At 27.6% G+C, this 26,125-nt stretch overlaps 1 protein-coding gene across 1 annotated transcript in view; it reads right to left on the reverse strand.

Annotated features, from left to right (window-relative positions):
- Nucleotides 1–26,125, reverse strand: part of LOC105843323 (DNA helicase MCM9) — a 63,065-nt gene that overhangs the window by 15,272 nt on the left and 21,668 nt on the right. Inside the window, exons 5-6 of the mRNA XM_065805224.1 lie at nt 22,954–23,166; nt 11,236–11,455 (exon numbers count right to left, since the gene is read on the reverse strand). Coding sequence (XP_065661296.1) covers nt 11,236–11,455; nt 22,954–23,166 — 433 coding nt within the window. The remainder of the gene's footprint in view (nt 1–11,235; nt 11,456–22,953; nt 23,167–26,125) is intronic.

Raw genomic sequence — 26,125 nt, forward strand, 5'->3', positions numbered from 1 at the left:
CAGAAAATAGTGAACTCTATGTTGAAACATATCAATGAATTAAAGGACTGTCAACAAAATATTAATTCTTTTTTTTTAACGCTTTGTAAACATTTTCTTATGAAGGTTTCTTAATTTTTTTTTTGTGATTTATTTATTTTGGTTACATTTTTTTGTTGTTGATACAAACGAACACTTGTCTTAATTTCAATATATTAAGGATTTCAGAACATTTAAATTCAGACAAGGCCTCCCAAATACAAACATCTCAAGTCATCACAAAAATGCAAAAATTTAACAAATCTTGATTGCTTTTCCATTATTGACAGAGCTTCCTCCAAGTATAAGCTCAAAATTATGGAAGGTATCCATATTGAAATGGAAAAACCTCTTCTTAATACACAATTAGATCATACACTATTACTATAACAATATAATTATCTTACTTTTTTCTTCCTATTTTGTTTATTATTAACTACTTCACACCTTTTGTATAATCTTTTGTAAAATTTAATGGAAATTAATTATTTTATAAAATGTAACCATGTAACTATTGTAAAAACATTTAAATTTTTTAATGTAGCCAAAAAAATTGTTTATATACAGAAATTGTAACTAATTTTTTATACTTGATAATGTCAATTGATATTGATGAAACATGTTGTTAAAAAGTTTTTAAAAAATTGTTATTTATTTGAAATAAAAAATATATTTTTATTTTAGTTTTTATGTATATATTTATTATGTATATTATTTTGAGTAAAATCCTTCTGGCATTATCCACTAGGCCTGGTAAAGACTTAGCTCAGTGTAAACTCAATATCATTTTTTTACAGCAATACTTGATCATAGAACATAATTTTATAAGAATTTCTGCTTGCAAATTATTCTTGTAGACAGAACCTTTCAAAATAATCTAAAAATTTTCAATAGGACAACATTTTGACAAGTTTCGTGAAATAAAACTCATTGTCAATAATTGACTTTATTTAATTTTTGGAACTCCAATTATTTCTAGCAGTTGCTTTTTGTTGGCCTGAACATTTTGGAATTTTTTTTTTCTTCTTGCTTTAATTTCTGTCTTTGTTTTTAATATTTTAAGAATGTATTGCTAAGTATTAATTAAATTCTTTAGCTGCTCGTTGTTGAGTAACTTTATGGTCAAACATGAATGTGAGCATTAATGTTATAATGCACACCAACTCTTGTGTTAAAAATTAAAATGATTTAAAGTAAAGACTCGCATAGTCCGCTATATTGGATTCTGAAGTACCGTCGACATCTGTGTCCATTTTCTGTTCCGTTTTTACAAAATGCTTTTTTGGCACGTCAGCGCTTCAAGCATTGTTTAATAGATCAGCCACTTTCAGTCACATTGTTTGTTTCATTTTACCAACAAGAAGGATCTCTAAGCATCAGTAAATTTTTATTTTTGTGTATCCGTAGCCATTTTGGTGTTTTTTCCCTTTGAAATAAGGTAAGTTTTGTTTTTTTAAATAAAATTTATCTATTGACCGTACATATCTAATTTTTAACCATACACCTAGCAAATTCGTTTTTTTATGTTAGTTTAAAATTGTATTACAATCAGTTTAGTCAACAATATAAAATTTTTAAGCACAAATCTCCATGTTGCCATTGTCGGCCGACTACCAATTATCGATAATGAGATCGTTTTTTAAGAAAAGTAAAACTAAGGAGCCATGATACTAGTCTAGACTCTAGATTACTCTAGAACTAGATCTATTTCTATCTGTTAAAATGTGAACTTATTATAATTGTAAGTTTTTAGATCTAGAATGTAGATTATTCTAGATCTAGATTGGAAAATTAGACTTAGTGATTTAGACTTTATTACTTTATAAGTTTATTCAGTGAACTTAAGTGACTAGTTTAGTCAGTAGTGACAGAAAGTCTTAGAACTTTTAATTGTTGGTTGATCTATTCTAGACTCTAGAATCTGTGACTATATATATATTATTATATTATAGATCTAATTCTTTCTTTTTTTTCCGTTTTTAGGTCCACAAATTCAAAATGAGAAAAACAACCCAGGATTTATGGAGTTTCATTGGAGAAAATTTTTCCCTAATCAACATACCTATTAAGAATGGGTGTATTTTATATCCAAAATATCAAAGTAAAAAAACTCTTGCAGAGTCTACAAAGATTTTAACTGAATATTTGCCAAAGGCTGATGTTGTTAAGCTAAAGACTGCCATTAAAAGAACAGAAGATGGTTTTTTAAAATTCAAAAAAGTTTCTGATCGATACTGGTTTGAAATAGTTAATTATTGTGATATGCCTTTCAGGTATTAACCAAAGGAGGATGAGTCTACTAAAGCAATGACCAGTATAGATCTTAATACAGCCTTTATGGCAGATAGTACTGATACAGGAATAGTTGACACAACCTTAGATCTCAACACAGCTTTTGCTGATGCAAATGAAACTCAATATGCTGCGGCAGATGGCATATCATGTACAACAGGCTTCAGCAACCGAAAAGGTTGCCCGTCATGTTTTGCAAAAAAACAATCTCTTCGCCACTCTAGAGAAACTGTTCAATTTCTGAGAGATAAACTAAAAATATATAAAAATCTAAAATTTACAAATCGTAATTTGACTCAGAAGGAAAACAGAAAATCTGCTTCATTGACAATGTGGAAACAAAAGTATCTTCACGCTAAAGACAACCAGATAGTTTTGAAATCTCTGGATCATAAAGAGTACATTAATTCAATAAGGAAGCTGAAGATATCAAACAGTAAGCTAAGAACTCAGTTAAATAACTTATTAGAAAAAAATAGATCTGAAGCAAAAGAAAGTGATAAACACATTAAAAGCATTGAACTTGAGTTCAAAATGGAGTTGGTGAAAGTAAAAAAGGAATGTTGTCAACTCACAGAACAAAACCATTATCTTTTAAGTTTGATCTTAGAGCCACAAGACAAAAGTGTGGTTGAAACCATGGTAGGACGAGCATATGGTCCAGCATTGAGGAAATGTGTCTACAGGTCCTTAGTTAGCCAAGTACCTATCACAAATATAAGTGATGTTCTAACCCATGTATGTCAGATTTTGACTGGGACAGAACTGTCTTCAGTTCCGCACAAATCAAATGTTGCCAGAATGGCTTTTGAGCTAGGAGTGATATCTCTTATTCAGACAGGAGAGGCTCTACATACTTGTGACGTTGCAACTTTGGCATTTGATGCCACTACAGAGGTAGACAAACATCTCAACGAATTCCATGTAAGTGTTTACCCACTAAAGCAGTCACTTACCATTTCTACCATGAGACTACCAGGGGGTAAAGCATTTGATTATGCCACACACATATTAACAGCATTGAAAGAAGTAGCAGATAATTATGCTGATTTTACACAGATGTCTAGAGTAACAGTTAAAGAAATCTTTTTGTCCTAAATTAAAAGTTGTCTTTCAGATAGGGCACCGGTGAATCATTGTGTTATTGAATCGCTAAAACAGGATATTAATGTTGAACTTCTAGAACTTCATTGCAATGTGCATCCATTGGACGGAATACCTACAGCGGCTAAAAAAGCTCTCATTGATGTAGACAAAGAGCTGAAAATTAAAACTGCCACTGGAAAAGAAGGATCTGTAGTTTCTTTTCTGTACAACCTTTCAAAACTTAGGTAACTATATCTAATTTATATATTCTTTGTTTTGCTAACTTAAATAACAAATTTTTGCTAAATTTAAATAACAAATATGATGTTTGGTACTATAAAAAAATATAACACATAATATATATTATATATATATATATATATATATATATATATATATATATATATATATATATATATATATATATATATATATATATAGATATATATATATATATATATATATATATATATATATATATATATATATATATAATTGATTTTTTGACGAGATTAAAAAAATAACTACATGATTTTTACTACTAAAAGTTTCACGCGTTTAGCAAATCATCAGGTATAAAATACATTGTTTTTTTCGTTAAAAAATATACTCAATAAACATCGTGGCGTTCAAAATAATTATAAAACTTTAACTATTTGCGAGCGTGGTTTTTTTTTTTAATCTTTGGGCTGGTGGTTGTCAAGCAAGAACTTGTTTTCGTGACGGCACTTAGAAATAATTTCTGTTTTTTTATTTAATAATTTTTGCTTTCCTTTGTATGATATTATGCAAAGTTTTTCATGAAGGCAAAGCAAGCATTTTTTTGTTACATTGCTGTAGGCGGGGACTTGTTTAATTATTGACCAAGGTAATTTTGGTGTTATTTTTAAGTTTTCTTTTATTTGCCATATATACTTTGAAAGGGTGGTTGAATTTTTCATCTTTTTATTTGTGAATGAGTGTTTGTGGTTAGCCCATCTTTTCTTCCATTCACCTTCTGCTAGGCCAATATATACTTTTTCTGGGGTGTTAGGGGGGGGGGGAGGGGATACTATACATTTGTAAATAACATTAGAGGCTCTACATTTTCCTATTATAGGGCAGTTTTCTTTCTTTATACAATTGCTGGGTGGGTATTCTTTTGGTCTTTCTGAACTAATTTTCTTGTTGTGGCTTTTTATTATACTTTCGATATTTTTGGTGCAGCTGTAACTCAATTTGATGGTGTTTCGATTGAATAGTTTACTTAGGGGGTGGGATGTTGGAAAGTGTTTGTCGATTAAGTTTAGGTAGATATGTCCGACATTGGTAGAGACGCTTTTACTGTAAGGGGGGTTAAACCATATTATAGTTTTTTTTCTTGTCTTTTTTCCTCTTTTTTGGGGGTTATACTTTAAATTAAAATTAGCCATTTCTTCTTAGTTCATCTTCGTATTCTGGTATAGATAAGTTTAATGTTTTTTCATTCAAGGAATTTTGTGATAATCTGTTGTTGATAGAGATGGGGATTTGCTTTATTAATTGTGGAGGGTGGTTGGATTCAGAGTGGATGTAACGTAGATAAGCATTTGGTTTTTTAAAATGTTGGTAGGAGCTTTTTTCTAAGTTAAAGGATACATCTAAGAAGTTGACTGCGGGTAGGTTTGTTTGGATCTCTATTTTAAAACTGATCATTTTTATAACTTTAATTATGTTTTTTTGTATTCTATCAATTTGTGATCCAGACGAAACCAGTTATAAACTGCAGCTGATAGAAAAAACAGAAAACTTCATCAAGCGAAATCCGCTGGAAAACATTTTTTTATTAAAACAAAATGAAAGAAAACCAGTCATTAACAAATGAAACCTTTGGGTTCAAAACGAATAACACGCCACCCCAGTGCAAAGAATTAGAAAATTTTGAAAACGATTTACTCAACTTAATAAACCTTATAAAGTTTAAAAAAGTACACAGCGAATTTCAGAATAAATTAAAAAGAGACATTAAATATAAAAAGCAACCTAAATGTTTTACTATTGGCAGACAAAACAAATAATATTTATCAAATTTCCACTCAGGAACACATTAAACTTCTTAAAGAAAACATCATAAAAGCGTATAAAAAAGCCCCACAGAAACTCGAAAACTCTATTAACCTCGAAGCTAAAAGTATTGCAAAAACACTCAACTAAAGCAAACAAATAAAAATAATCGCCAAGTCTGAAGCTTTTATTACACTTAAAGACCACAAGGACTCGTTCCAAAACAATAAACCCTGCCGTCTATTGAACCTTGCCAAAAGTGAACTTGGTATTGGTAAATAAAAAAATTAGAACTGTACTAAGTTTAAACCAATGGAAAAATACCACTGATACAATCAAATGGTTTGAAAATATACCAGATAAACAACATTGCGTTTTTATTCAATTTGACATTGTCGATTTTTACCCCACTATTACATCAGAAATACTAAGTAATGCAATACTGTTTGCAAAAAACACACAAGAATTAGCGAAGAGAACATCAGAGTCATTAAACATTGCAGAAAGTCCTTGCTATTTTTTAAAAACGAAACATGGAAGAAAAACTTAGCACACGACTGCTTTGATGTCACAATGGGTTGTTTTGACGGTGCAGAAGTTTGTGAACTGGTGGGCCTATATATTAGACTCACTATCTAAAATAATAAATAAAGAAGACGTTGGACTATATCGTGACGATGGTCTGATGATACTTCGTAAAAAAACTGGATCGCAAATTGATAGAATACGAAAAAACATAATTAAAGTTATAAAAACGATCGATTTTAAAATAGAGATCCAAACAAACCTACCCACAATCAACTTCTTAGATGTATCCTTTAACTTAGAAAAAAGCTCCTACCAACCTTATTTAAGTTACATCCACTCTGAACCCAACCACCCTCCACAATTAATAAAGCAAATCCCCATCTCTATCAACAACAGATTATCACAAAATTCCTTGAATGAAAAAACATTAAACTTATCTATACCAGAATACGAAGATGAACTAAGAAGAAATGGCTAATTTTAATTTAAAGTATAACCCCCAAAAAAGAGGAAAAAAGACAAGAAAAAAAACTATAATATGGTTTAACCCCCCTTACAGTAAAAGCGTCTCTACCAATGTCGGACATATCTACCTAAACTTAATCGACAAACACTTTCCAACATCCCACCCCCTAAGTAAACTATTCAATCGAAACACCATCAAATTGAGTTACAGCTGCACCAAAAATATCGAAAGTATAATAAAAAGCCACAACAAGAAAATTAGTTCAGAAAGACCAAAAGAATACCCACCCAGCAATTGTATAAAGAAAGAAAACTGCCCTATAATAGGAAAATGTAGAGCCTCTAATGTTATTTACAAATGTATAGTATCCCCTCCCCCCCCCCTAACACCCCAGAAAAAGTATATATTGGCCTAGCAGAAGGTGAATGGAAGAAAAGATGGGCTAACCACAAACACTCATTCACAAATAAAAAGATGAAAAATTCAACCACCCTTTCAAAGTATATATGGCAAATAAAAGAAAACTTAAAAATAACACCAAAATTACCTTGGTCAATAATTAAACAAGTCCCCGCCTACAGCAATGTAACAAAAAAATGCTTGCTTTGCCTTCATGAAAAACTTTGCATAATATCATACAAAGGAAAGCAAAAATTATTAAATAAAAAAACAGAAATTATTTCTAAGTGCCGTCACGAAAACAAGTTCTTGCTTGACAACCACCAGCCCAAAGATTAAAAAAAAAAACCACGCTCGCAAATAGTTATAGTTTTATAATTATTTTGAACGCCACGATGTTTATTGAGTATATTTTTTAACGAAAAAAACAATGTATTTTATACCTGATGATTTGCTAAACGCGTGAAACTTTTAGTAGTAAAAATCATGTAGTTATTTTTTTAATCTCGTCAAAAAATCAATTATATAGCTCTGATATCATTTATCGAGCACTCTTGCTGAATATATGCTCACAGCATATATTCTATTTTTAGATATAGCTTCAAAGGTGAACCAGCAACATTTAAGTCTTTCTTGAGAGAACATAGAGTTGCTCCAGGAACCTTTCTGCGCAAAATTTGAAAAAAGGGTACATGTAATTTTTCACATGGCTGAAGTTGCTATATTCCATCTACAGCTGCTAAAGTCATTTCTTTATAAGTAAGAGTTTAATTTTTACAAATTATTGATAGAGCTTCAAAAATATAATTGAAAATCAAGTTAACATTTTGAAATATTTACTTTCAGACACAATAAAAATGTTGTGAGTAAAGCTCTTTTTGGGGACATCGGTAAAGATGGCATCATCTTTCAGCTGCAAGCTCTAGGATTGATTGGAAAAGTAATTACAGGCCCATGGATGAAACTAGTTTATGGCAATGTATTGCAGAAATCTAATCTTGAACTGGTATTTTTGTTGACGAGGTGCACAAGTCATTGCAGAAAACAACTGATATAACGCTCCTCAACAAAATAACATCAACTCTTCTGAGTTCTATTGAGTGTGTTATTTATAGATAATTGCACAATTATATATCTGGGCCTCTATCTAACCCTACTGAGAAATTATTGAAGGACACACTATCAGCACCTGCCAATAATATGCATGCAGAACGTGCTCTTGGCATGACAGACTGTCTACTTAGAAAAGCTCCCAATGCCACTATTGGATATCTAGATTCAAAAGTTAAAGCAAAACTGAATCACACTCTTCAGTGGATTGAATCCAAACCAGAAGATATTCAAAGAAACCTAATACAATTTTCTATCACTAGAGGATCACAGATCCGAAAAGCAGGAGTGCTTGAAAGTAAAGGGATAGACGATAACATTAAAACAAGAGGGATTGAAGCATCTCAAAAGACTAACAAGGCATCCAGGCAGAAACTGGAACGAGATGTTAAAAAAGTCTTGCTAAATAATGCCTCTGTTGGTAATGAAATGTTTATAAAAGTTGCCCCAAACCAGAAACCTTTTCTTGAAAAAATGTTAAGCAATCAAAGTATGACTAATCATTTGTTTAATCATAAATGGGAACTAGACAATGGACAGGACAAAATTTTTTATGGACGAATACTAACAGAAAGGCAAAAAGACAAGAGAACTGTGTATGTTACATCTTACTGGGGTTTCGACGAGGACTCATCAGAGGATTTTGACATGTTTATTGAGTCAATTATTGCGACATGATACTTGGCAAACTATTTTTTGAAGTTTAGTTAACTGTTATTGTTTATGTTAGAAAAAAATTTTCATGTTCTTTTGCTACTTATAAGTTCAAATTCATCTCTTGAAACTGTTCATTTTGATGTGTTTTTTTTACCTATATGTAATCTTAAAAACTTATGAAATATTCATATTTATTTAAAAAAAATCATCAAACTTTTTTTTGTAATTTGCATAATTTATGGATAATAATTTCTTTATTTCATTTCATTTTTCATTGCAACTAGTACAAATAAATTCCTCTTTTGAAACTGCTCATTTTGGTATATACTTTAGTTAATGTATTCATAATACTTTCTGAAATATTTACATTTGAAAGAAAATTGCTTAACTTTTTTTTTAATTTCTCTATATAAAGTCCATAGGATGTCAAGGCACTTCGGACAAACTAAAAATCTCAATAACTTTTGAACCAATAATGCCAGCATCATAAATTTGGTGTTGTTGGAAAGCATTTTTCATTCTCTTTCATTTTATTACACATTTATTGGTATTAGATTAAATTAACTTTTTTGGTGCAACTACCTAATTTAAAGCATTATACCAAATGTTTAAAATTTAACATTTTAAAAACAATGAAAACTTAGTTTCTACTAGAGTTGTTAACCAGAAGATTTCGTACAATTTTGAAAAAATAAAATTCCTTCAGAAGGATATTGAGAACCAGGAATGTTTTTTTTTGTAACGAATTTTGCGAAACAAAAAAACCCGGCGATGTTCATTTCGCAAATGCTACTTACAAAATGTAACCTTTTGGAAATTAAATTACGAAATAAAACTATTTTGCTACATATGAAAGTAGTGCTTATGGAAGTTGCACTTGCAACACAAGCTCTTTCGTTAAACGACGTTTTGAAGTCTATAAAGAAAGTTTGTTAGCCAAACAAATGTAATTGTAAAAAAATAAAATTTTAAATACCAAAATATTATTTTCAGTATTGTAACATAGTAACATTTTAAGATTTTATTTTTTGAAATAATGATAAAAAACCCAATTTCTTTTGAAACGAAACTATTTCGTACGCAACTTGCAAAACAGCTCTTAACGGAAAAAAAACTTATGAAACGCGGCATAATAAATATATTTAATCATGTTTTATGAATCAAATACATATAATTAACTATGTAATTAAAATAATAATTATTATATGATAAATTTCAGTTGTAAACTTTTATAAATAAACTAAGACTTTCATGAAATATACTTTTTAAAATGTCAATTTATAAATAAGAACTATATGATGAAGATAACTTTAACAACGTTCCCGTTATCTCAAAGATCCTAAAGACCATATGGTCTTCTACGAGTCCCCGTTTTCTTTTATTTTTTTAATAACAATCATTATATATATATATATATTTTTTATTATACATTTGTATTTTAAATATTGTAATAAAATGTTTATTAAAAATGTAATAAAAAGAACAACATAAAAAAAAAAAAAAATTAACATACGAATGCAATTGCATAATCAGGAAACAATGTCTTTGTTGAAATCAAAAAATATTTAAGTAATGAACTAAAACTAAAACTATATATTAAAATGCTTAAAAATAGCTTTCACTTGTTTTCTAATAGAACAATTTTATGTTTAGTCAGTTTTATTTTTTTATTTTTGACGTGCTCTGTTAGATGAGCTTTCGCTTTTATTACCTTGTTAACAACAAGTAAATTTAGAAAAATTTTAAAGACGTGCTTTTCAAAGATTTTTTCTAAAATGTTTTCCCTTATAAAAAAACAAAAAAGTTAAGGTAAAAACATGGGAAGGGCACTTTTTCTCCCTTGTATTGTTAGCCCTAGAAAATGCTTTAATATGCAACATCCTAATGTTATTAGGGCTATACTGCTGAAAGTTTTAAAGCTCAACCTATTATAGAGGGTAGTGAAAAATTAACAGCAAGATTTTGGACCAAAAAGTAGGCAACTTTAATACGACCCTTCCCCGGATCGTATTAAAGTTGCCCTTAGAAATAAAACATATCTTTAACATATAAGCTCACCAGGCCTATACAAGCGCTGAAAGTTTCAGAGTTTTAGCTAGTCTGAAATGTAGTGATAAATTAATTACAAGATTCAGTAAGAACTGACAATGGCCAAACAACACGTGAATTCAAATTGAACTTTGTAATCGAACCAAATATTTTACTTGATGTTTATATATGAGAGTATAAAAAGTAAATTTCCATTTTAGCAAAGACAAAAGTAACAAGAAACCAAAAGCAAAAAAAAAAAAACTTACATATATATATAAATATATATAAATGCTGGTGTAGCGACTAGGGGCAAAGGGATGAAAATTTTAATGTATATATATATATACATATATATATATATATATATATATATATATATATATATATATATATATATACATATATATATATATATATATATATATATATATATATATATACATACATATATATATATATAGAAAAATATATATAGAAAAATATAAAAATATATATAAAAATATATATAGAAATATATATATATATATATATATATATATATATATATATATATATATATATATATATATATATATATATATATTTATAAGAAAAAACACATTTTTTTTCACTTATCTTTAACTCACTTGTCCCATTCCTTATTTTGATTATCCTTCAATACAAGAATAACATCAAATCTACTTAAAAGAGGGCTTGCAAGAGCAATGTTTGCAGATAAGCTAAGGTCTGGATCATATTTCCCTTTTGAATTTGTAGCTGCAATAATTGTTGTTCTGGTGTTTAATTTGCAAACCATCCCTGCTTTTGCAACACTTATTGTCTGTTGTTCCATAGCCTCATGTATACCTATAAAAAAACATAAAGCAAAAACAAATTTACGAATAAATAACTTAAAATTTAGTTAAATAATCAGCACATCACTTAAGAGGTATGACAAAGATTATTAATATAGATGAAAAACAACAGGTCCATAAATGCAACTTTGTGGTACCTTGAAAATTATTGGAAATAATGGAGTTTTTTCCACCAAGGACAGCTATAATATTAGAATAAACTTGGTAATTAAAGATTCTAAGATTTTGCTATTATTATAAAGAGGACTGATGCAATATTTAAAAGGGTCAAAGTTATCTCTTGCAATTTTCCAGCAAGCAAGGAAACAAGATTTGGTCAAGCACTAATTAAATAGTTTAGAGATTAAATAAGTACTAGACAACAATTTTGTAAAACTATTATAGAAATGTTGTCTGGACCACTAGCTATAAAGAAGTTTAAGTGAAAAATTATGACAACAAAAAGCTGGAGTAATTTGAAAAATAATGTGGATTAACCTCATTCTTTGTCATAACTAGAAAAGTATTAGATTCAAAAGATGAATTAAAAAAATTGAGGAAAAATTCTTTATGAATAGTTTTTCCTTATCCATGGAAGAAGTTAAAAAAAAAAGGAAAGTAAAAAGGTAAAAATCAGATCTGAGAGACATAATGTTAGACTTTTGTTAAAGATTTTATAAAAATCTTAACAACTTTTATTATATTTTTACAATATAATAAAAGTTGTTAAGATTTTTATAAAATTTTTACACTAGTATTCTGATAATAAGTTGTTCGTAAGAATTCAGCAACAGACAAAACTTTTTTGCATCAAAAAAGATATTGCTTGATGAATATAAAAAAGAAGCCATTTTTAGCAGATAAACAAAAGAAATCAACTTAAGAACCATCACAAAGAAAACTACAAGATATATTAGATGAAAGTTTTAGCGAAATCTCTATTGCTAATTCTTGTTTACCTTAAAATTGTTCAGATCATAAGAAAAACAAGGAGGTACTAAGCAAAAGCTAGGGTAATAAATAAGACACAAAACAAGGAGTGAAGATAAGTAGTAAAGGTTGTCAAATAATTAACTATCTGAGTAACAGAATTAGTGGTACTACAGCCAAGCCATTCAGTGTAATGAACATTATAGTCACTAATAACAACAATATTGGCTAAGAATATTGGATTAGAAATGAGTAAGTGCTTGGTCAACTTGATCAGTAACAACATTGAAAAGAGCACGAAAAAAAAAATATAGAACAAAAACGAAAAAAACGATATAGAACTAAAAGAAAGGTGATTTAGTGGAGAGATGCTAAACAAAAGCATATAAAAAAACATTCATAGGATTTTAAACTCATTTTGGAACAAAAAGGTGAATTGATATCTAATTATATGCCCAGATTAAGCATATCATGACTATTGGAGTCTTTGCAAATCAAAAGATTTTGACCACCGACACTAGATCTGAAGATGAAAAAGCCGACTTAAATTCTTACAACGAAAAAGTAGGTCTGGTAAATTTGTCAAAGAAAAGATTCATTGAACGGATATTTACTTCAAAAACCACAAATATTTTTAAAGGAGAGACTGAAACAATTTGGTGGAAATGATGGTTTCTTTATAATAACATTATTTAATTTTTATTCATATTTTTAATATTTACAGTCAGCTTGATAGTTGAAGGATAATAGGAACCATAAATTTTTGCCTCACCCCTAAAGTCTTTATCTAGGAGACTTTCTACTTTCTAGTTGGATGCTTACAGTATTTCTATTAAAACAATACCTTTTGCCTTTACTTAAGCCAGAGTTAACTTTTCTTAGCCTTAGTCTAGAAAAGTGAATCTAACAAGGCAACAACTCATCAGGCAAATTGTACTGGATGTTACCAGTTGCAGTGTGATTATGGTGATACTAAACCTGACCTTACCTTATATTATTTACAATAATAATAATATATTCAAAAATTTACTTCCTTGTAACATAAAATATAAATATTTTTTTTGTAACATCTAAACAAATAAAAAAAGTTTAACAGTGTTTTGGCGTAAAGTTTTGTGTTCTACAAATAATAACAATATAGCTAATGTTTCAAATACTAAATGACAACTTTTAATAAGAATTGAAGTAAACATTTGATCAGAAATTGCAACAACATTTTACAAGCTTTTGGTGGTCTTTAGCTATTTTACAAATAAATTAGTTATTTCATGATCTATTTATCAAGTATATTTTTCCCATTTTTTTTTATTTTTTGGTAGAAAATATTAAGTTGCTGAAATCGCAGAAGTTTAAAAAATAAATTTAAAATTTCTTTTAAACAGATCAGGAAAAAATTTTATGTTTATTTTAAAAGAACTAATTTTATAGTTTTAAACCATGCAAATAATTGTATCATGATCAATAAACATACATATAGGTAAAGAAATTATTATTACCCACTAACTATTAACTCTGAGTATTTTTTTTAGGGGAAATAATATCAATTTAAAATTTAGACAGTAAATATCTTGAAATTTAAAATTTTATAAAACAATTCTGCAAATACTGTTGATAACATGCAAAATAAATTATTGTAATAAATGAAATTATTGGAATAAATAAAACTATATTTTTGCATAAGTGTAGAAAACAATATATCAGGGTGCATCAAAAAATAACAACTTTTAAAAATTAGCTTGTCTAAGCTCCAAATGTGTTTTATATAATAAAATAACACTTAATTTAAATAAGTATTTTTTTTCAAACTCAGTGTTATTTTATTTTATAGAACACATATTTAAAAATATTTTTTTTTACAAAAAATATTTTTTAGAAGTGCCACAAGACCCTTGAAAATATAAAGGGTCCCTAATATATATGTAAAAAAAGTTCTTTAAAAGTCAATCAACCTGGTACTCAAAGTAGCGAAATTATATAAAAATTTTGAAACAATAACTGTTTTGTATAATGTTTATAAATTATTAAATATAAAAACTTATACTTTAAATTGTTACTTTTTCCCTTATATATTTTTTATAAAACAAATATGATTTTTAAAACCTTCACATAATTTACACCTCTAAAAATATTTTTTGTTCAAAAATTTTTAAATCTAGTGTTATTCTATTATAAAGAACACAATAAGAATTCAGACAAAACAATTTTTAAAAATTATAAAATACTGATATATCTGAAAAGAAAAGATATATCTGAAAAGAAAACTGAGCACCATGAATTCCATTTTTTATTGCGCCACGAAGACACTAAGGCAGGTAGACTTTAGAATCAGAAGTTTGGTAATATAGAGATTTATTTATTTATTGAATAAATGTGTTTGGTTAAACCTTTTTTATTTTAAGAAAGTTTAAGTTAAGATAAGTTAAAATGATTTTAAATACAAATAATTAAAAAAACCTTGTAATTTTTACCATTTACATTTTGATGTCAAACAAGCGTAAAAAATGTAAAGACAAAAACCAAGTTTAGTGGAAGTCTTAATACTCTTTTAAATACACCTACTCACAGACAGATTTTAAATACACCTACTCACAGACAGATTATTCAATAACTTTATTTTCTGAACAAAAGTTATCCAAGTTACTGTATAACTGTAAAACTAATAGCAGAAAAAATAATGTCCAGTTATTGTGTAGAAAAAAAATCTGAGTTTTTCTAAATATATTCAGATTAATAAATAGAAGTAAATGTAAAGTAGCAACAGAAACCATTTAAAATAAATAGATAGACTTTTTGATATCAGATCCTACTCTATTGATCTGAATATTGCTTTCTGTGATCATAAAAATATCAAGAGTAAAAAAAAAAGTTGTTCTGATATTCAATGCAAATGTAAACCAGATAAAAAGTTTTTTTTAAATAATCATTAGATAAAATAAATTAAAAATATTTTTTAATAAAATAGACATTAGTGTATTACTAGCAACACAAGTTTTGTTCAAGTAGTATGATTTAGTATATTACTATGAACTTCATATGGAATTGTTATCATTTAATATTTAGATTACTGAAGAAGATAGATTATACTCAAAAGACCAAAGATAAAAGGTTGGTCTAAAAGAATCATTTTAACTTGGTTCATGAATGTTTAAGAAACAAAATTTAAAGAAACATAAAATTAAAGATAAATATTTTAAACAATGACAGCAACAAGAAACATTTAATTTACTAATTAATGGAATTATTAGAATCTGGTTCAGAGATTAAATCACCATCAAACTTAGTTTTAAATAAATCCAAAATAGACAGGAAAAAAAAGGACTCAAAGTTTTTTTTTTCAGAAAAAAAGAGGAAAAAAAATGTAAAATCAATAGCTTTGAGGAGAAATTGTAAAGAATTTGATAACCCTTCGAATCAATTCGAATCAATAAAATTCCAGAAATTAAAACTAATGCTTGTATATAGTATGAGCTCATAAATATTTTTAATCAAGACAAAAATGAACTAGCAACAAGATTTTTAAAATTTTACTGATGTTGAGATAGTAGAAAAGTTTTTTCTGGAAAAAAATTCCACCTTACATATCTTTTTTTCCATTCAAAGTGTTGAGAGACCTGTACAACTTGTTTGCAAGGCTTTTTGTATTGTTTTTAGAAAGAAATCACATCATATTGTTGCAAAAATTCTAAGCTTAAAGCATTGAAGGAGTTTTATGTCTGAATATTATTACAGTGAAATGATTTTTTGTTTGAAATCTAATTTAGTGATTATTGTGCATATAATAAGTAAATAAAAATTTATAATAAACTTTGAGTTGGTCATTGCATCACGTGGTAAAATGATTTTGAAATAATAAATGAAAAAATCGTTTTGAAACCTTGTATTTATCAAACAACAAAAGTTATTTCAAAGGTTTTTAAATAGCGTTTTAAGGTTACACTTCAGTATTCCAAATTATTCAGGATAGTTTTCTATTTTAAAAATATTTGATTATTATAACCCATAAACTAAAACACTGTGTAAAGAACATTTTATATATAAAATTTGAATTTTTTTATAAATATAAACCATATTTTGCAAGCAAATATTGCTAAAATATAATTTAAAAGTCAAACTAAGGTTTGATAGTGAGCAATTTCTTTCTTAATGTATCTACAAAGCTTTTTTGTTATTTTACATATCAAATAATTGAGTCCTGAATTTGTAATACAATGCCTGGAAACACCACAGTAAATGTTGTGAGGAGAATGATTGTAAAGAGAACCTTTACATACTACTTCACGCTAAGATTGCTCAACTTTTTTAATTTAATAAAAATTTTAAGGATATAATTTTAGATTATTTAGAAAATGTCTTTATAAGGCCAAACACTTGAATCTAAAAAAAGTTGTAACTTGGCCAGCCCTACTCTGTATTTCTGTTAACGGCTCTTGTAACTAAAGTACATCAAATTTAGGACACTTTTTTGTGATGTTTTCATCACATAACCAATCGACGAAATTAGGTTCGGCATTTGGCAATGCCAACCTAACTGCCAACCCAAAAATGTTTGAGGTCGGCAAAAAATTGTCGCCATCATTTCCATGTTTTATGGTAAGACCTTTGTATTAAATTTTATTTGTTGACCCTTAAAAGATTGAGGTCGACAAATAACTGCTGACCTCAATTTTCCTAATTCCGAGGGTTGCATAACTTTTTTTTATAATTTTCTTGGAAGAAGAACTGTCACATAAAATTTGAAATATATGGGATTTGAGTTATTTAATGAGTTTGTAACATTTTCACCTAATAAGATTTTGCCAAAAAAAATTATTTCTCAACATTTTTTATCACTTAAATGAGCCTCACTGTGCCATCAATTCTGCCTATAGTACTTATTACAAGATTCAGCTCCCTCTTCACTAAAAAAAATCCAGGTGACAATGGTAGTGTCATAATAATGTTATTTGAATGACAAAGAATTTTATGAAGAAAGGCAGGCATGTTGAACCATTTATACTTACTAATAAATAAGGATTATGTATCATGGCAGAAGGACCCAAATTTTTCAAAGTCCAAATGTTCGTGATAATTAAGGGCCGCAAGAATGGTGCTTAAATTTGATACAAGTTCATCATCTAGTTCTAAAATTTTAGCGAGGTCATGAGGTTTACTGAAAAGTGTCTGACATAAATTACCAGTTGTTGTATTTCCCTGTCCGCCTTGACAAGGTCTATCAATTTTGATCTTAAAGAAGCCCTCTACTTTATGTCGAACTCTGTACTTCTCTTCAGCTAAAGCTTTTTTATTTTCCTCACCTTTAAATTGCCATAATTTTAACTTTTTTCTGTATGATAAATTATGCAACCAATTGAGAGTGTTGATGGTAAGCATGCAAAGGCTGGCAACCATAAATAAAGGACGAATCGCCTTTTGGCTTGAATTTATCATTATCTAAGTTTAGCAAGTTGTTAAAATGTTTTGGTGTTGATTTACAAATGGGGCAGCTTTGGAAAGATTTATTGCCAAGTAAAAAATTTAAAATTTTTCCCATTAATTAAAGTCGGAAAGAACAACAATGATATATTAATTTGCAACTCTTCTCCAGTATTTGTTTGATATGGAGCCAAGTTTTTGATGTCCTCTTCAATTTGTTGGAAGGTTACCTTAACATGTTTCATTGTTTCTTTAGTAAATTCCAGAGACAGGGGGCGCACAAATTGAAAAGATTGAGGAGTAGGATTTTTCCATAAAATTTCTCTATCTAACTTACTTCTTAGCTGTAATGGTATCATGGTAACTGTAAATAATGAGTGGTCAATTTGACCAGTTGTTCCATCAGCACCGTATGCAAAGATCGTTTCAGCATCAATAACACTTTTGATCTTCTTCTAATAGCACAATCCTTGAAATTCTGTGACAAGATAGTGATTTTATTGAAGTTGACGCTTTCACATCAGATGATTGAATTTCATCTGGAATCAACTTCAATAAAATCACTATCTTGTCACACAATTTCTTCTTTGTTTGAGAGACTTCAAAATATGTTGGAAGAATGTTGGTATTTCTACTTTTCATTTCAACTCGTAAATTTTGGTATGTATTTTTTGATAATGAATTATCAATAAGAAGATTTAATGCCACATCTGGCGTCATCTTAATTGGTTTCTGTGTACTGATTTTACTAAGAAGCACCTCTGCATTATCAATATTATCGATGACTATCTTAATCATTTGTTTCACGAATTTACATCTTTTCTATGTGATGTTTTAGTAATACATTAATGCAGTCTTCAGAATCTTTGGCTATTTAAGTTGCCGCCTGATTTTGCCTCTTTTCACACAATTCTTCTAATGATTTTGATGGTCACCTCTTTTTTTTAATGGTGATGTTTGGCATGGTTGAACAAAATACTCAGGAGAGATCACAAATTGTTCAAAGTAAGTGGGATGATGACGCATTAGATTTGTAGAATCATAATTCCTTAATCCCCAATGTCATGAGAAATTACTTTTAAGATTATTCAAATCTTCTTTTAATGCAGTAATTCCACTTTCAGTTATTTTTTTATTGTAAAATGATTCAATCCTTGTAATGCATTTTGAAAAACTGATTTTAAAATTTTCTTTAAATACCATTTTTCCAAACTCAAATTTTAACAAACTGATTGCTGCTGTATTTTCACTATTTTTGGTCATCATTAATGACTTTTACGAAATGCGCAATAAAAATTAATTATATGATCCTTTAATAAAATCGGTTTAGATGAATTTAAGTGATAATAAATGTCACAAGTAATTTACTGCTTACTTATACTAATTGACTTTTACTATGCGCGTGACTACATACGCAAATGTTACCAAGAATTCTACCCTAAACGCATAATGACTTAATTTTACTTTAAAACCAGTTATACTTAAATAAATATTTTGTGCATGTAAGCTTTCAGAAATAATATTTAATGCAAATTATAAAGATGATCACCTGCATGTACTAGACGTTTTTGTGAAGTTCCATCATTCTGTTTGAAATTCTATAACTCTCAAACGGAGATTTTGAGGGGTATATAACCTTAACCTTTTTGAAACCCGGAGTATTCACCTTTCATTTGGTACAAAAAAAATAATTGATACTTTATGATACTATAAAAAATGGGGGTCTTGTAAGGCCAAAAATATGGTAATAGCCCCAAATTCCATATCTCTAAATATTTCTTTAAAATGTTTTATACGTGGAGAAATATAGATCTGATCAGTTGCAATCAATTGCTAAGTATCACATTCGTAACTATTAAATATGTGTTGTGGGAAAAGTTTCTACTTGTTTGCGCAAATTCTTTGCAAGATATATCAGAATTTTTTTTTTTTAAATTAATAAATATCAATTTCGATAACCTACAATATCAATACCGTGAGAGATATTTTCAAAGTTCGTTTAGCTACAAATTTCTATAATCCCTAGTTAATAAAAAATCATATCTAAATTGAAAATAAAAAAATTGTGATTAATTTTTATTATTTTATCCCATAGTGGAGAGGTATACTAGACCTTAAAAAGTCTTTCTTTTAACATTAATTTTAACATCTGTTCTTGTAAATGGTTTTGTTGCTTTGTTTTTAAAATAATTGAGATTAAAATTAATTTTGTTTCACTTAATTGTTTTTATTACTTCTAATAAGTTTTAGTATAAATCATTATTTTTTGTTAAATTCAAAAAATTATTAAATAATTTTTTAAATTTGAGTTAAAATTTACAAGCCACTGTGAGCCCCAATTTGCTACAAAAATGAGGTCAGATTCAGGATTGGCTGCCTGTACTGCGATCAATCTGCTACAAAAATGAGATCAGATTCAGGATTGGCTGTACTGCGATCAAAAAGAGAAGACTTTTTGTCAAGTCAGAAGTATAAAGTTGAGTCATTGAAAAAGCTACTTTAGATGTATGGTTGTCAGGAAGATCATTAATATAGATAAGAAACAAAACATGACCAAGGACAGCTTTATTTCACCTACATAAAATTTTTCACATGAACAGTCTAGTTTGTAGAGTCCAGGATAAGAGTTTTTGGGAAGACGAGGCTTGTTTTTTTTAGTTATCAACTGTTGATGGTTTTTTGGTGATTTGAAAACTGAAATATACTACACATTTTTAAATATATTTTTTAATTGAATACTTAATTTTGGTAACCATCGTAGAGAAATATAATAGAGTTCTAGTTTTTGATGTTTTTGTTTTGTTAGTTGTTTTTTGTTTTTTTGACAGTTTTGAATATTTTCATATTTAAGACACAAAAACATATTTCTCATATTTAAGACACAAGAACATATTTTTTCATATATTTAAGACACAAGAACATACTTTTTCATATTTAAGACACAAGAACACTTTCCATTTAGTATTTGTTTGTTTTTTAAGACTTTTTAATATATTTCTTAATAATAAAGGTATATATAACCCCTAGAAAAATTGTATTAGAGTAAAAAAGGATAATTTCGCCACTTTAGAAATTTCACCACTAATTTCTACTTTTATTACTATAACTTTATTCAGGAATTTTTTCGATTAAAAGAAAAATTTCTTATCAATCTATGTTTAAAAATACTTTAATTTTGAAGACTTAATATGAAAATTAATTAACAAAAATAATCTTCAAAAAAACAGGAAACTTAAAATTCTCTTAAAAATCTAATTATCTATTTCGGTCAAAAATTCAAAAGACCAAAATGAAGGAAATTTTTCAAAGTTTGTGTATTGTGTTGCTTCTTTCTAATTTTGATTGGTTCCAACGTTTTTCCAAAAACACTAAATGGGGGAATTTTATCACCTATTTATATTAAATAAAGATGTGCTTTGATTGGATAATTAATATTATTTCTCCTCCTCCTGTTTTGGTAAATTATTGCTCAGGTCATGTAGGTCTTTTAATCAATAAAATTTAATAAAGTCATCAATTATCAATAACAATGCCTCTATGCTACAACTATAGTAAAGAGCTTATGGAAAAAGCCATTGCAAAAGTTAAAGCTGGCAAACTGAGTGGCAAGCAAACTACAGAACTGTATGGTATACCATATTAGATAGTAGGAGGAAGAACCCAATATCCAGAAAAGATAGTTGGGTCTTGTACATTAACAACTAATAGCTTTGTGACTGATCCTTAATGGTTCACATCCTTGAAGTTTTAGGTTTTCAATTGAACTCTTAGTGTTTGACTACTTTTTATTTATTTTGTATTCTGATTCACTCCAAGCAAGGCTGCAAGCAACCACTATTAAGTTAAGAGTTACTAGAAAAAAAAATTGAGTTATAGAGCAAGAAAACAGTTGACAGAAGACTTAAAATGTTGTAGGTTGTATGAGTCAGGAAAACATGAAAATGGGAGAAAGCCCCAATGGGTCGAAGTGTGGGGAAAAAACTGGATGAATAAAAGTTATTAGAGCATGCAGGGACAGATACAGTAAACAAATGAGACTTAGCTGAATTACAAGTCAAGCAAGAATGAGTTTTAGTTGATGGAACTAGAGATGATAGCGCCTTTGTAGTGATGTAAACTTTCTGATATAATTTGATTCAAAATTTACTGGTAAGTTTACCAGTAAATTTTAAATCGGAGAGGGTAAATTTTCCTTTAAAAAATTTTTTTTAAAAGAATAGTAAAAATAAGTATAAAAAAAATTCAAAATTTACCAGGCAGTAAATTTTACCTTTGCAACACTACTTCTTTGAACAGCAATCATGATAGTATTTGTAGCAAAGAGAAAGAGATGTAACTTTACGGCAATGGGAGAGAGGCTCAAGATAAGCAAATAGAACGGGTCTAATTACATTTACAATGCGTTTTTGAACCGTGTCTTAAAGAAAAAGAGCATAATTAGAAAAATCAGCCCAAATATGGCAACAGTATTTCATACAGGGACAAATAGGAGATTTTTAGAGGTAGAAAATGGATTCAGGAGTAAGAAAATGATGAGCACAATAAAGAGAAGCAACCTGATGCTAATTTAGCAATTGATTTGTATATATGGGTTCCATGAAAGGATCAGTAGTAAACAATAATCCAAGAAGACATAAAGAAGAGGACTCAGTGAGAGGGTTACCATTCATTAATATAAGAATGTTGACAGCATTCTGATAGTTGTTTGCAGTAAATAACAGAGTTTTGTTGGAGTTAAAATTTAGAATTTAAAAAACCTCCATCTAATGCATGATAAAACATTTCAATCACAGTAGTTAGCAAGTCAGCCATAAAGCGAGAAGATCGAAAACCATCTAAATCTTTTAATTGTATAGTACTATCTTAATATAATCATTAAGATTATATTACATACATAATATAAAACTGACTAAAAAATGATAATTTTCATCCTATTTAAAAAAATCTTTTTTAAATGCACAAAATTAAATTCGACCAAATTTTAGATAAAAATTTTTCTGATAAAATGTTATGTTTTTTTATTATAAAATGTTTTACATTAAAAAAACTTTTTTAATGTAAAAAAATCATCTAATAATACTTGTTATTGTTAATATTTTTATTGTTATATATATATATTTAAATTTGTTATTAATTTTTTATTTAATAAAATGAGAATTAAAATAATACTTGCTCTATCATTATCACGAATACTATTGAACTCGTCTATACAACAAACACCCCCATCTGCGAGTACCAGTGCACCAGCTTCAAGATGCCATTCACCACAATCTTTTACAGCAGTAACAGTTAAACCTGCATTTGTTGAGCCAACTCCAGTAGTTAAAACTGAACGCTTCATCAACTTTGTTGCATATTTTAAAAACTGAGATTTTCCTGTACCTATAAAGTAATATAAACATAAACTTCTACTAAAATAAATCAAATAGCCAATTTTAAATTACAAAATATATCACTGTTTGCAAAAATAGTCGTACTGCATATACATATACATACATACATACAAACTTAAAACTCATATCAGATAACCTTAATCACTTACCTCATTATATATATATATATATATATATATATATATATATATATATATATATATATATATATATATATATATATATATATATATATATATATATATATATATATATATATACATATATATATATATACCTCATTATATATATATATATACCTCATTACATATATATATATATATATATATATATATATATATATATATATATATATATATATATATATATATATATATATATATATATATACATACATATATATACATATATACATATACATACATATATATATATATATATATGTATGTATATGTTTATATATATGCATATATATATATATGCATATATATATATATATGCATACATATATATATATGTATGCATATGTTTATATATATGCATATATATACATATATATATATATATATATATATATATATATATATATATATATATATATATATATAATGAGGTAAGTGATTAAGGTTATCTGATATGAGTTTTAAGTTCAGAGCCAAGAATTTAGAGCAAAATAGAGCAAAATTAGAGTAATTTAAGTAGTTTTCAGAGTAATTCTTTAAATTTTTTTCTGATGTAATTCTTTAAAATTTTTAATCTTAATGTTATTTCTCTGTTACTGATCATGTTACTGGAGTCATCGTACATTTGTTGCTTTACTTACTACTTTTCAATCCATCTTAATCATCTTAATCATTTCAATCATCTGTGTATTTTTTAATCTCTGTGTATCTTAACTTTCCATATTAACATTTCTGTGTATCTTAACTTTTAGATCTTAAAAAAATCTTGAAAGACTTTAAATGTGTCTAAATTGGTAGTTAAATTGTTTATAGGAAATTGTCAAACTAACATGTAAAAGAATAAAATAATCATGAATAACATTTGGGTTGAGAAGAAAGTAGAATGGAAACCAATTAAAAAGTTTATACGCCTATTTTTTTAACAACATTTTGGTTACAACATTTATTGTATTACAATATTTTTAGTATTCCATTAATAAAATAAAAAAGTAAAAAGTTATAAATATATGAACTTTTTTTTTCATATATGATGTATATTTACTTTTCTTTCAGAAAAAACTTGTTATTGCTATGTTAGCTGTAGAGTTTTCCTGTCGTACAAAAAAATAATATAATGATATTACTATTTCATATCACTATTAGGAATAATAAATAATACTTGTATGTTATTACTATTTCATATCACTATTAATAATCAATTATAAATGATATGTTGAAAATAGTTATAATAATATGTTGTTAATATTTCATATCATTTTATAGGGTTTGGAAAAATTTGTATGCTCAGATATTCGCTTAAATTGTGTGCATTCATTTGCATAATTATGCCCATAACTTTTTTTAAATCATTAAAAATCATTAAAAATCTAAATCATTAAAAACCATTAAATTGCTTTGACTAGACAGACAGACAAAAAAGCAAATTTTAATTCTAGTTTTCATAAAATTTTGTCCAAAATTATGTGGTTTTGGAACAAAAAAATCATCAGTTTGAATATTGGAATTAAAAGTTAACAACTTTTAATGCCACTATTAAATACTATCAAATCTCTTTAATACTATTAAAATAATTATTTACTATTAAAATATTTAATACTATTAAATATTATTATTCTATTTATACTATTAAATCTCTTTAATTAATACATCTTTATAATTAATAACTTAAAGGGATTTATTATAGAGATAATTTTATTTAACTTTAATTAAAGAGATAAATAAGTATTACAATAAAAAACTGAAAAAATTATAGGTTAATTAGAGGTTTTTCCTCAAACAGAAAGAAAATGGTAACTTGACAATAAATAGATATTTGCAAAATTTTAATACAGTAAAGAAAACTGAAACTTGAATTGCCTGCAAAAAGACTGTTCAATGGGCCAAAGATCATGTCGCAGCCCATAAACAAACATCATGTCCAAATGCTAGTGAAGATGGAAATGATTGTTTGCAAAACAAAAAGCCAATAATCAATCAACTTTAACTACGACATCATAGTTTCAGCTGAAACATACGAAGTAGTCGACAATGTGAATAATCCTGAAGAATTAAAAAAAGAAATCAATATGAAATTAGCAAATTTATTTTTCCGAACTGGAATATCTCCTCGTCTCATTTGAATCTGAAGTGTTTAAGGATTTAATATCAAAGCACTTACTCCATCAAATGCATCATCAATATTGTGTACAAAAACGCTGTCAGGATTTTTTTTTTTTTTTTTTTTTTTACATCATCACTTCCAACAAGGCTGCAAGCAACCACTATAAGAGTTGAAAGTTAATAAAAAAAAGTTAAAGGTTCTTTCTTGACAAAAAGTAAGCAGAATCCTCTGCTAAATTGGAAGAAACTCTTGAATCATCTGAAAATTTAATGTTCATCAGTGATGGTTGGACAAATATCGGTGGCGATCATATAATGAATTTTTGTATCAAAGCATCAAATACAAAACCATTTTTCTATACTTCAATCAACACATCGGGCATAATTCACTGCAGCTGTTGCTGGTGCCATCATTGAAGTAATCAAGACTCTCTGTCCACAAAGTTCAGAAGCATTATTACTGACAACGCTCCAGTAATGATAGTTGCTTGGAAATTAATTGAAGAAAATTTTCTACATATCTCGAGGTATGGCTGTGCAGCACACAATATGAATCTTCTCATTAAGGACATTTTGAGAACTGTTAAAAGTTCAAAGACCATCAAAGAAGCTGAGAAAATCATCAAGTTTGTGAAAAACTATCACATTGTTAAAGCAAAGCTAATA

This window comes from Hydra vulgaris, chromosome 09 (assembly GCF_038396675.1).
Source record: "Hydra vulgaris chromosome 09, alternate assembly HydraT2T_AEP".
In the NCBI taxonomy this organism is placed as follows: Eukaryota; Metazoa; Cnidaria; class Hydrozoa; order Anthoathecata; family Hydridae; genus Hydra; species Hydra vulgaris.